General features: G+C 42.9%; 1 protein-coding gene across 5 annotated transcripts in view; it reads left to right on the plus strand.

Moving 5' to 3' along the window:
• Positions 1-12,599, plus strand: part of pappaa (pregnancy-associated plasma protein A, pappalysin 1a) — a 182,490-nt gene that overhangs the window by 23,222 nt on the left and 146,669 nt on the right. For all 5 annotated transcript variants that reach the window (XM_083793928.1, XM_083793929.1, XM_083793930.1 and 2 more), the window contains exons 4-7: positions 7,793-7,938; positions 9,268-9,561; positions 10,271-10,463; positions 12,263-12,384. In XM_083793928.1, coding sequence (XP_083650054.1) covers positions 7,793-7,938; positions 9,268-9,561; positions 10,271-10,463; positions 12,263-12,384 — 755 coding nt within the window. The remainder of the gene's footprint in view (positions 1-7,792; positions 7,939-9,267; positions 9,562-10,270; positions 10,464-12,262; positions 12,385-12,599) is intronic.

The following is a 12,599-nucleotide window of genomic DNA, read 5'->3' on the forward strand; positions in this document are numbered from 1 at the left end:
AAAACATTTCATAGTACTACATTCTAAATAACTAGAGTAAATTCAAAATAGCTAAACAAATACAAAATAATAACACAAATAATTAACCCTAAGCCTAAATTAAAAAAACAAAAATTTATTTAAAATTACAAGAACAAAATTCAAAGGTGTTTCAGTAATTTCATATATATATTTTTTTAAATCGAAGAAATTCCAATTAATTAGAAAATGCATTTTTAAGAAGTAGTGAAAATATCCGATCTACAAGCTCGCAACACGGCGCTGATGTAAAGTATACGAGGCAAATGTATCAGCTTATTATATGAATTACATATCGATGCCGTCGGGCAGAAATTAATTTTTCTTTTTTTTAATGCCCTACTTGATCACACGACAACGTCACACAAAGGCATCAAAAATATAGCACATGTGTAAGTGGCGTGTTTCGAGCTTGCACACCTGCTACTTTTGATGCTTTCTAATTTGAATTCTGACAAGTAACAGTTTTTGACAATGTATCAGGGTGTCGTAGTTGTATATCAGATATAAAAGCATTAGCACGTCAGTTTGAGCCACCCGACCTATCCTCGGATCACCTCACAACACATTGACCTGCACTGACATCTCTCTCTCTCTCTCTCTCTCTCTCTGTTTCTCTGTCTCTCTGTCTCTCACAGCTTGCACACCTGCTACTTTTGATGCTTTCAATTTTTAATTCTGACAAGTAACAGTTTTTTCTCTCAGGTGTCGTAGTTGTATATCAGATTATAAAAGCATTAGCACGTCAGTTTGAGCCACCCGACCTATCCTCGGATCACCTCACAACACATTGACCTGCACTGACATCAGCCAGGACACGCTCTCCCTCTCTCTCTCTCTCTAGCTCTCTCTCGCTCTCTCTCTCTCTCTGTCTCTCACTGTTTCTCTCTTTCTCTCTGTCTCTAATTGTCTCTCTCCTTCCATTCCCCTCTCTCTCACGCATGCATGCATACGCACGCGCGCGCACACACACACACACACACACACACACACACACACACACACACACACACACACACACACACACACACACACACACACACACACACACACACACACACACACACACACACACACACACACACACACACAACTATCTCTCTCTGATCATAAGTCATTTAAAGTTTCTTCCCAGGACATGCCTGAAGAGTGGTGTGTTTAAATGCATGGAAAATCTTGTGCTTCCCCAGTGGCTCATCCATGATGAAAAATACATGAGAGAGAGAGAGAGGGGGGGCGGGGGGGAGAGAAGGGAGGGGTGAGAGAGAGTGTGAGGGGTGTATGGGATGGGATGGGATGGGAGAGGTGGGGGCGACCAGGCCACTTAGGGATGAAGCGTTATTGGCAAGGAGAGGAGTCTAGTGAAGAGGATCTAAGGAGCAGAGGCATAGCTATAGAGCGTCGCAGTCCCTCCCCCTTTCAGAACGACGAGTGGCCCAGGAAATGAAATGCAATGCATTTCTCCCATAGTATTTTCTTTAAGTATTTATTTAAGGACGGTTACGCCGCGGACAAAGCCAACTCGGATCGTGACAAATCATGACAATGAACACAATGTTTTGGGCCGATCAAATAATTTATAAGAAGAAAAACAAAACAAATAGTGTTGTCTCCTGCCTTTATTTTCTTCTTTCTAATGATTTGATCTGCCCAAAATATTGTGTTCATTGTCATGATTTGTCACGATCCGAGTTGGCTTTGTCCGCGGCGTAACCGTCTTTAAATAAATACTTAAAGAAAATCCTATGGGAGAAATGCATTGCATTTCATTTCCTGGGCCACTCGTCGTTCTGAAAGGGGGAGGGACTGTGACGCTCTATAGTTACAAAGAGAGGAGGTTGACAGGAGAGGAGTCTAGTGAGTCTAGTGTGGAGGAGTCAAGTCAGCTGTTGGATTGACAGCTGCATGAATTAGACTGAGCACATTGGTGAGAAAAGAAACTTAATGGAAGGAAGATATATACACAACCCTCCAATAATGCATATATCTGCCACTGTAGTTGGCATTCTAAAATTCCCATTACAGTTGACAAGGAGAGGAGTCTAGTGAAGAGGATCTAAGGAGCAGAGGCATAGCTATAGTGACAAAGAGAGGAGGTTGACAAGGAGAGGAGTCTAGTGAAGAGGATCTAAGGAGGTTGAGGTTTTTTCTGTTTTTACTAAGTATAGTGGGTTTAAGTGATTAGTTAAAGCTGTAACCCACAACTCTTGAGATTATGGGTTCATTTTGTTCCATTTGTAGTACACTCTCAGAGTTACATGTATATCCGTATACAGGTCCATTTGGAGCTATGATACCACATACGTTATTGAATCCGATGATCCACATATTGGTGGCATAGCAGTAGAATTACTTAATTCCAATGTTTGTGCTGAATCTGAGGGGAATGACTGATAGATCAAGAGCTTTTACCCATTGACTGAGGCCAGATTCTACAAAACCCTATAATTCTATATCAGTGGTCCTCAAACTATTTCATGCCAAGGACCCCCAGAATGATATGTAATTGGCCGCTGACCCCCATATGGAAATATGGGTAACACTTGCTATGCAGCCCAACAACAAATGTCTTAAAAGTGTGTTCAACGCATTATGAACACACTTTTAAGACATTTGTTGTCGCCTGCTGCATGGGGAAACAAGGTCTCACTCCCTTTTGGTTGCAGGTCCATTCGGTTACATTTGCTTGTACTCCCTGAGTTACACAGACCTGCAAGTGTCCATTTGGGTCCTATCAATCATTTAGCAGGGCATCCCATGTAAACCCCCCTGAAGGACCTTACGTAGGGAACCAGTGCACAGCGCACGCGCACACACACACACACACACACACACACACACACACACACACACACACACACACACACACACACACACACACACACACACACACACACACGCGCACGCACACATGCACAATTTAGGCAGCTCTTACTTAATCCAGAGCGATTTACAGTAAGCAAGAACAACACAAGGTAATGCATAGAAATAGTCATCAAACTAAGAACCTTACATCAGTAGTATAATATCTATACAATGAAACTATAGTACAAACAGTGTGTGTATACTTATAGTTTCATTGTGCATATATTCTATTGTTATACGGATGTTAGGTATTACACACATGTCCAAAAAACGTTGTTTGCCAAAAAACAGCAAAAGTAGCAGATCTACAAGCCCAGGCTTCGAGCTCTTAGATCTGCTACTTTTGATGCGTTTGTGAGTGACGCTGTAGCGTGATCAAGTGGAGCGTTAATTCATGGAGAAACGGTGTCGATTTCGTCGACTAATACTATGACAAAGCATGTCATAAACAAAATGAAAACTAAGCTATGATGACTAAAACAGAGACTGGATATACTGAATATACTGAATTTCGACTACAAATAAAAACTAGACTAAAATGTTAGGAAGGGACTCTAGTGGACAAGAGATCCAGTATAAGTCATTTTATACTTGGTTGCATGCTGAACATTGCAGATCGCTGCAACGCGTTGTGAGATTGCGTAAGATCCGTCATTACAACGGCATCGACTCCCGCCAAAATACATTTTAGTCGACTAAATCAACTGTAAATGTAGTCGACTAAAACATTCCAGATGACTAAAATGTGACTAAAACTAAATGGATACTATTCAAGAGACGATGACTAAAACTAAAATCTAAATTTGCTGTCAAAATCAACACTGGAGAAAAAACACAAAAAGTGAAATTATGGAGATAAGAGGTTTCTACCCGACACAGACGTTTTTGGTTGGTCATGCTATAACCTGCTGTTTTCAGGTGTGTGTGTGTGTGTGTGTGTGTGTGTGTGTGTGTGTGTGTGTGTGTGTGTGTGTGTGTGTGTGTGTGTATGTGTGTGTCTCCATCCACCTTCATTCAACATCTGATGCACGTTCTGTTGTTGTAACCGAGCCAAGTGCATTAGACGTAATTGAAGGTAAATTAGTCAGGCTCTGACCCGTACAGTAGTCGCAGGCGGCTTCTATCCACCCCGGCGCTCACTTACTCATCTCAGCATTAAAAGCCCCATGGCCCCTCTCTCCCCCTCATGCCTGGCCAAAAAAGCTGGACAAATATTTTCCGAGGAAATAATGAAATTCCTGAAATTATTAGGAAGAGGGACCTTATATATCATCTGCTCTCTCTCTCTCTCTCTCTCTCTCTGCTTAACCCCCTGGTCCTCTGCTAGTGTAGTGCCCCCCCCCAGCTCACAGTCACCCTGCTGTATTGGATGGAAATAATGAACAGTGTTGATTCTGACAGCAAATTTTGATTAAGTCAGTATTTGGAATGAAATGCAATTTGAGTCATATTTTAGTCACCTGCAATGTTTTGGTTTCAGTCGACTCAACATCATAAGATTTGAGTCGATTAAATCGACAGTACAATACTGTGTCGAAGGATATACTCGCATTACGTTGCTGTCGGACAGAAACCTCTTATCTCCATATTTTAACTTTCTTTTCGTATACATCAACGCCCTACTTGATCACACCACAGCGTCACACCAAAGCATCAGACGTAGCACATCTGCAAGCTCGTGTTGAGCTTGCAGATCTGCTACTGTTGCTGTTTATTATTATTATTATTATTATTTTAAATCCTGAAAAGTAACAGGTGTTTATGCTTGTACTTTTCTTCACTTCACGTCACCATCAATCATCACGGCGCCAGGCCATTTCCGCTGTCATTTCTTTAAACATTTTCTTCAGCTTTAATACATTTTCTACTTGCATATACATTACGGGGTTTCAGCGAGCCCACACAGTTTCTGCCTTTCTAGTTTAATGTTTGTCATTTTTTTATTTTGATTTCTAGTTTTTAACCTTTTAAACCTTTTAAATAGTTTTTCTAATAAAAATGTCTGTACTTTGGTTACCCAGAAAAGCGCTATATAAATCGTATATATTATTATTAATATCAGATAGGATCAGTGGTTCTCTATCTTTTATGGAATACAGAGCCCACTTGAAATCCCAAAAGCGTTCGCGGCCCACCCGAAACTACCCCGCAGGCCCGCACGAAATCGCTTGAGAACCGCTGGCTATATAGAGTATATATAGTCTCAAATACAATGAACCACTGACTGTAAAAGGCTCAAATTCAAAGGGCGATGTGAACATGGAGTGCTTTGTGTTCAGGTCAAGTGAACCCACTGAACCCCAACGGGGGCTAGAGGTGAACCGGTTCACTTCAGAGGGGCTTGAGTTCATTTGCAATGGTCCCATCACATAATGTTATGTATAGTGTCCGGGTAGCTCAGTCGCTAAAGCTCCTGCCTTTTGGACCGCAAGGTCATGGGTTCGATCCCGGGCACCGCCAACTCAGCGTATGAGTAGCACGGCTTTGGGTGCGGCAAGTACTGGGAGCTGGGATGGTTGGTGTGGCTAGACCAGGGGTCTATAGCGCCATGTAAAGGGGATAGACTCTCGCTTTTCACGGCTGATACCAACCTTAAGCCTCTCCGACCTTACTTACTTATAACGTGCATAGTTGGGTTCTGGTGTATAATACTACCCGATATTACCCAAACAATGTGAACACGCCTAGAAACCCCCAAAATCCGTACATATGACACTGAAATCCTCCCCATAGAACCTGAACCACGGGAGACACCACCGAGCACCCTAAAGGGCACGAGTTGCCGTGTTGAGCGTTGCACAGTTCGGTAGAGCAGACTCAGCCCCGTCCGAGTTGTAACCCGATATGGACAGAATAGTAAATGTCAACGGTGAAATCGGAGATATAAGCTGGAGGGATCAAGTGGTTTATGTTCTACGGCTCAATGCTGCTGCGGCGGCAGGTTCGTCCAGCGCCAGTGTTGCTTCACTAAATCGTGTCCCAGCACACACAAGCACGGCGTTGGGCAAACGGGTCTCCCGGAGTGGGTCAAAACATCCGAAGCGAATCTAATTTGTGATGCTAGGGACATATTGGGTGTTTTGTTTTAGATAAGGTCATATTAGTGTATCTGGGGGCATTGCTGATTTTGCAAAGGCTTTGCTAACCCATTGGCAAACAACGAACCGACACTGACAACATTTGCAACCGATTATCCTCGCCTTCCAAAAGTTGACTAAGCGTGTTGATACTATCAGCACGGGACCACCAGCCACGCTCTTTGGAGATCCACATTTATGTGTTCAGAGAATTAATGTAAATATGATTGTAATCTGTCTGTCTTCCTTGGCCCAGACAGACACGCCACGCTAATCAAATATTGTACAAAATAATAGTGATGGTGATGATGATGATGATAAAACAAAGACAAAACAAAAGTTGGATAATTCTTATGTAAGTATCAGTTCATAATCGGAACATTATGAAAGCGTTTGGGCACAGTTTCAGCCCGGGTCCAAGCTCTGTTGACTTCCATTATGAAATTAAAAGTTAAATATCCCCCCAAAATATAAAACATATGTGGATGTACTGAGTTGGCCTACTGTTGTGCACAAGAACTTTGGCACTGACCGGTCCAGCAGTTTAGTGAGATTAGCTCCGGACAATCGGACAGGCTTGCACACCGCACACACACACACACACACACACACACACACACACACACACACACACACACACACACACACACACACACACACACACACACACACACACACACACACACACACACACACAGTAAAACATATGTCAACGGCATGTTTAATATGTATTCTATGCTGAAAATAACATATTTTAGTTGAAATGTTCATGCTAGTTTTAGTCACTTACCAGCAATGTAGCAATCGCAGGCAATCCGAGCTTGCGGATCTGCCAATTTTGATGCTTGTGTGTGACAGTGTAGTATGATCAAGTTGAGTGTCAATTTAAAAAGAAGTAGTGTATGTGTGTGTGCGTGCGTGCGCCAGACACAGCAAGGATATGTATTTCGTTCCCTGATCTAGCCTTTTCTAGTTCTATGCTCCTGTCTGCCCCAGCTGTATCTCGTGCGTAATTTCCCCTCATGTTTACCAGTCAGTCGTTGTTGTGTGTTTGTGTTGTGTTGTGACGCAACACGTCCAGTTGTGAGTGACAACTCATCACTCTTATTGACAGGATCCTATTTAGAGGCTCTCTTGGAGCAGTGCTTCTCAGCAGTGTTGATTTTGACAGCAAATTTTGATTTTAGTTTTAGTCATAGTTTTCATTAGTTTTTTGTCACATTTCAGTCACCTGGAATGTTTCAGTGTTAGTCTAGTTTGAGTCGACTAAATATAAGATTTTAGTCGACTAAATCTATAGTTGATTTAGTCGATTAAAATGTATTTTGGCAGGCCTTGATGGCGTTGTAATGGCTGATTTTTCAGTTGCTGAAAATAGCCAATCTACAAGCCCACTGTGAGATTGTAGATGCGTGTAAAAACGTCAGTAAAAACAGGTAGTCGACGGACATTTTTCGTCATAGTATTAGTCGATGAAATCAACACATGGATCTCAGACCTCCCCATAACTCTGAAAGTGACTTGTATTCATATGGAACCCCCCTCAGGCATGTTAATATAGCATTGCAATCATTGTGACCACTTCAACCATATTGTATACAATTCACTTTTGATTTGAGATCTATATATATATATATATATATATATAAATATATATATGTACCTAAAAACATATACATATATATATTTATATATATATATATATATGTTTTTAGGTGCATGTCATGTGGTCTACCTGTACAGCCTTTGTGATCTACGATCTACCTTTTTGGGAACCCTGCGGTACAGTAACTACAAATTAATTGCCCCTAAAAACCCTCTCCATTCTCCAGAGCCTATTTGGACGTGAAGGAGTTGAAGGAGACCCTGAATTTGGACGGCTCCACTCACCTGAACGTCTTCTTTGCCAACTCATCCGATGAGGATCTGGCCGGAGTCGCCACTTGGCCCTGGGACAAGGAAGCTCTGACACATTTGGGTATGCACGTGCGCACACACATGCACGCACACACACACACACACACACACACACACTCATGCACAGACACATGCACACACGCACGCACGCGTACGCACATTCATTAATTCATGCATGTACACGCCACTTTGTTGGCAGTACAGGTTGTTGATTCTGAGTAATTACGGTTCAAGCCCCAAGCAGTTTGTGTCTCCAGCGCCTCTGCTCTGACAGGGGGGAGGAGGAAGGTGATAATGAAGCAGGAGTATACATGAATGAATAATACATTGTCTGGGTCCTCCTACGTAAACACATCACACTTCCTTTTTACGCTGGGAGGAGACGTTTGTATTATGTGTGAAAAAAGCATGCAAAGCTTCTGAATTGCATTTTGCGCATGATGATGTGTTTGTATGTCGTCTCTGTTGGGTGGAAACCTCGTATGTCTAAAACTGTTACTTTTCACGATTCAAATTCAAAAGTAGCAGATCCACGTTTTGAGCTTGTTGATTCGCCAATTTTGGCACTTTTTTGGCGCTGTAGTACGAGTATGGAGTAGGGCATTAACTCATTTGCCGCCGAGATTGTCTTTCGACGTCTTTTTTAAAAGATGGAGTGCTGTGATTTTTTTGCCACCCTAAAACATAATCACCAGGTATAAAGGAAGAAGATTTTTTTTTACAGTATACAGTATGTGTACAGTATTTGTTAAAATGTTGTTTTTATATGGACATGCCCACCAGTTCAAGTATGCCTGGTTTGCCTTGTGGGTGGTGATCCACCTGGACTGAAGCCGAACCCACAGCTGTTAATGTATGATATAAGGCGTGGGGTTAAGGGAGGGATGATATATCACAGTTTTTTCATTGGAACCTGTGACTGTCAAGGTTTCAGCCTCTAGGAAGAAACCCTAAATACAAAAGGAAGACATCATTCCACATAACAACCACACCAAGGGGTCTAATGAAGTACTGTCACCTCATAAACACATGAAAAACTGGACACTCTGCCCTGCTAAAGTGTTTAATCCATTCTGACCGGGCACCCATTTTGGTGGCAGCATCATGTTATGCTTTAGCTATTGAAAAATAGCAGATCTACAAGCTCATATCGCGCCACCGAGTGGCGCGATACGAGCTTGTAGGTCTGCTATTTTTGAAAAATCGAAGAACGACTGACATTTTTAGAATCTGATCTCAGGTCAGAATGGGTTCATCAGACCAGTGTGTGTCCAGTGGAAACCTCGTATGAATCTGATCTCAGGTCAGAATGGGTTAAAAGCTATAAGGCGACATAGACGTGTCCTCAGGTGTAAACGGGTCACTTTGTTTTTGCTTTTTCTTCTTCCAGGCGGCATCGTTCTCAACCCCTCGTTCTACGGCACGTTCGGCCACACGGACACCATGGTGCACGAGATCGGCCACAGCCTCGGCCTGTACCACGTGTTCCGCGGCATCTCGGAGATCGAGTCGTGCAACGACGCCTGCCTGGAGACGGAGCCCTCCATGGAGACGGGCGACCTGTGCGCCGACACCAACCCCACGCCCAAATTCAAGGGCTGCCATGACCCCGAGCCGGGCAACGAGACCTGCGGCTGCCGCCACTTCGCGCACACCCCGTTCAACAACTACATGAGCTACGCGGGTGAGTCCCCCCCACGGCGCGCCGTTAACCGAAGTACGTACAGTACGTTAAGCAGTGGTGGGAAAAAGTACTTGCGTATGATGCAATATAGAAAAGTCCGGAATTCTAAATTTACTTGAGTAAAGTACAAAGGTATTGGTATCAAAATGTACTTAAAGAACGAAAAGTCTGGTCTCTGTAAATTATGCCCAACACTGCAACTTTTCAGGGTTAAAATTAAATTCTTTCTTTTCCGGATTCAAATTGAAAAGCATCAAAAGTAGCAGATCTACAAGCTTTTCGAGTTTGCAGAGCTGCTGCCTTGCTTTGCGACCCTGCAAGTATTTTAACACAAAAAGTTACAATATGGAGATAAGAGGCTTCTGACCGACAGCGACAAAATGTCCCTCCATCTGCATTTTCCCCCACAAACACAAAACCCCATCGTCCCTCCCATCACTAATCCAAACGCCACACTAAACCAGAGTTGACTTAAGTAATGTTGACCTTAAAACTAAGATATTCGCTAAAAATAATATTTTTCTTAATGTCAGATGTAGCCACTATGACCACAAATGTCACGAGAAACTCGCTAGCCTAGCAACACATTTCTATGTTTTGATTAGGTGTTCCAATCCTGTCGTTTAAGCACGGCTAGAAAGCTGTTTCAACCAATCAGATTGGTTCCTCGAATCGACCCGTTGTATAATTGATATTTTTGCCTTTGCAGATGACGCGTGCACAGACTCGTTCACGCTGAACCAGGTGGCGAGGATGCACTGTTACCTGGACCTCATCTACCAGACCTGGCAGCCGGCCTCCAAGCCGCCTCCTGTACCAATGGCGCCCCAAGTGGTGGAGCAGCATCACAACGCCATCACCCTGGAGTGGTTCCCGCCCATCTCCGGACAATTCTATGACAGGTGAAATGAGCCACACATAAAGAGACTAGTCTGTATACTGTATTAACAGACAGACTAACTATTAAAGACCTAACACCTCACACAGGTGAATGCAATTGACAAGCAGGATATGTCAACATTTCACAATTGGCACAGGACTCGTCTCGTGTGGCCAGACTGTTGCCTCTCACAATTTGCAAATGCTTCCGTCATACAGTCTAGAGCAACGGAATCTATCAAGCGATAAACTAGGAACAGATGAGAAGGAAGAGACATGAAGTCACGTGCCTGGACGCTGGGGCGTGACATGACACACGACACTCATCGGTGGCAAACCTCGCACTTGAAGTTTGATGAAATACATGGCAGTGGATGGAGCCGGCTAGACCCTCATGAACAAACACTATTTATGAACGAATGTGAACGACCTTTGTCATATAATCGGTTCAGGAATATAAAATAAGAGATGGCACATGTTGTTTTCTAATCACTTGCTTTTTGATGTGCACAGTACATAATTTACATACGTTTCTGTCTCTGATGTATGGTGAGATTTTATTGCCAGTCTGGAAACTGTGGGTTTCTCGCGATACCTGGCACGTTCAGAAACGTACTTTGTGCTCTTTAGATACCTCTATGAAATTATACAGTGTACACATTGAAAAGCAACACAGCAGTTATATGTATTCTTTTATATTCCTGGACCGATTTCATTCGTTTATAAATAGTGTTTGTTTATGAGCTAGTCCAGCCGGCTCCATCCACTGCCATGTATTTCATCAATCTTCCGGTGCAAGATTTGACACAGAGCCAACGATGAGCGCCATGGTGGCGCCCAGTCACATGACCATCGCCACTCGCTCACTCACACTCGTTCACTCCAGCATGGTGGTGTTACGGTGAAATTGGTGACCTGCTGAAATATGTGACAATCGTGTAGACAATCACATGTCAGTGTCCTAATGTAAATCGTTGCAATTTTGTTATTAGCAGAGTTCACCCTAGTGGTAATTAGGACACGTATTTAAAGACCTGCATGTAAGTTGTGTGAAGTCCACAAGATGGTCACATATTTCTGCAGGTCACCATGATGGAATGATCAAGTGTGAGTGGCCGAGGTTTTTGGAATTGGAATTTGGCTCCTGTCTTTTCCTTCCATCTGTTCCTACGCAATAAAGCGAAAGAGGAGCCTCCTCTCCACTTCTGTATCGTCTTTACAGTCGCGCACATTTTTCCTAATATAAATAGAAATCATCTAGCTTGCTGCTTAGCAGAAATATAAATAACAACATAAAATGTAAAGATGGTAAGATACTTTTAAATATATTTTATATATTTGTGAACGGAAATGGCAGCTTCCTTACTCGTATTTCGGGAGCTGTCGTTCCAGACTCTATATAACGTTCGGAGATTGTGAAATAGTTGTCTAGCTACGCGAGACTAGCACAGGACTGGCAGGAGGCTAAATGACATGACAGACAGACAGATAGACCCAAGAGTCTAGACAGGTAATGGTTACATTACGTAGAAACCTCTTATCTCCATTATTCTCTGTCAGATAGAAACCTCTTATGTCAAACAAAATGTTGGGTGTGTTTTTTTTCGTACTGAATACCCTACTTCATTATACTACATCTTCACACAAAACAAAAGCATCAAAGGTGTCAGTTCCACTGACGTGTTTCCAGCTTGTAGATGTGCTGCTTTTGAATTAGAATCACAGGTTTTGGACGTAATGAGGTTTCCACCCGACAGAGACGGTGTGCCTGCATTTGGACTGTATCTAAGTTGGTTGCTGTGCATGTCTGTTGGTTTCCTAGAGAAGTGGGATCAGTGTGTGATAAATGCACAGAGGGGAGGGTCCTGTTGCAGTACGCCTCCAACTCCTCGTCCCCCCGACCCTGCGCCCCCTCGGGACACTGGTCCCCTCGAGAGGCCGAAGGTAAGCCTTTATTGACCCCCTTATGACTCTGAGAAATGAAATGGAACCCAATTGTGCTCTCTCACGTCAGTGGCTGGTTTATTGATAGATTTATTGATTGAATACTTTATTGGTACAGTCAGACATCAACAACTATTATTAACAATTAACAATCAATGCTAAAACACAAATACAGTCCTGTAGGCTTGTTTCCATTGTGGTCCTCCTGGCTATGA

Source organism: Protomyctophum parallelum, assembly GCF_964188405.1.
Source record: "Protomyctophum parallelum genome assembly, chromosome: 21".
NCBI classification, from domain to species: domain Eukaryota; kingdom Metazoa; phylum Chordata; class Actinopteri; order Myctophiformes; family Myctophidae; genus Protomyctophum; species Protomyctophum parallelum.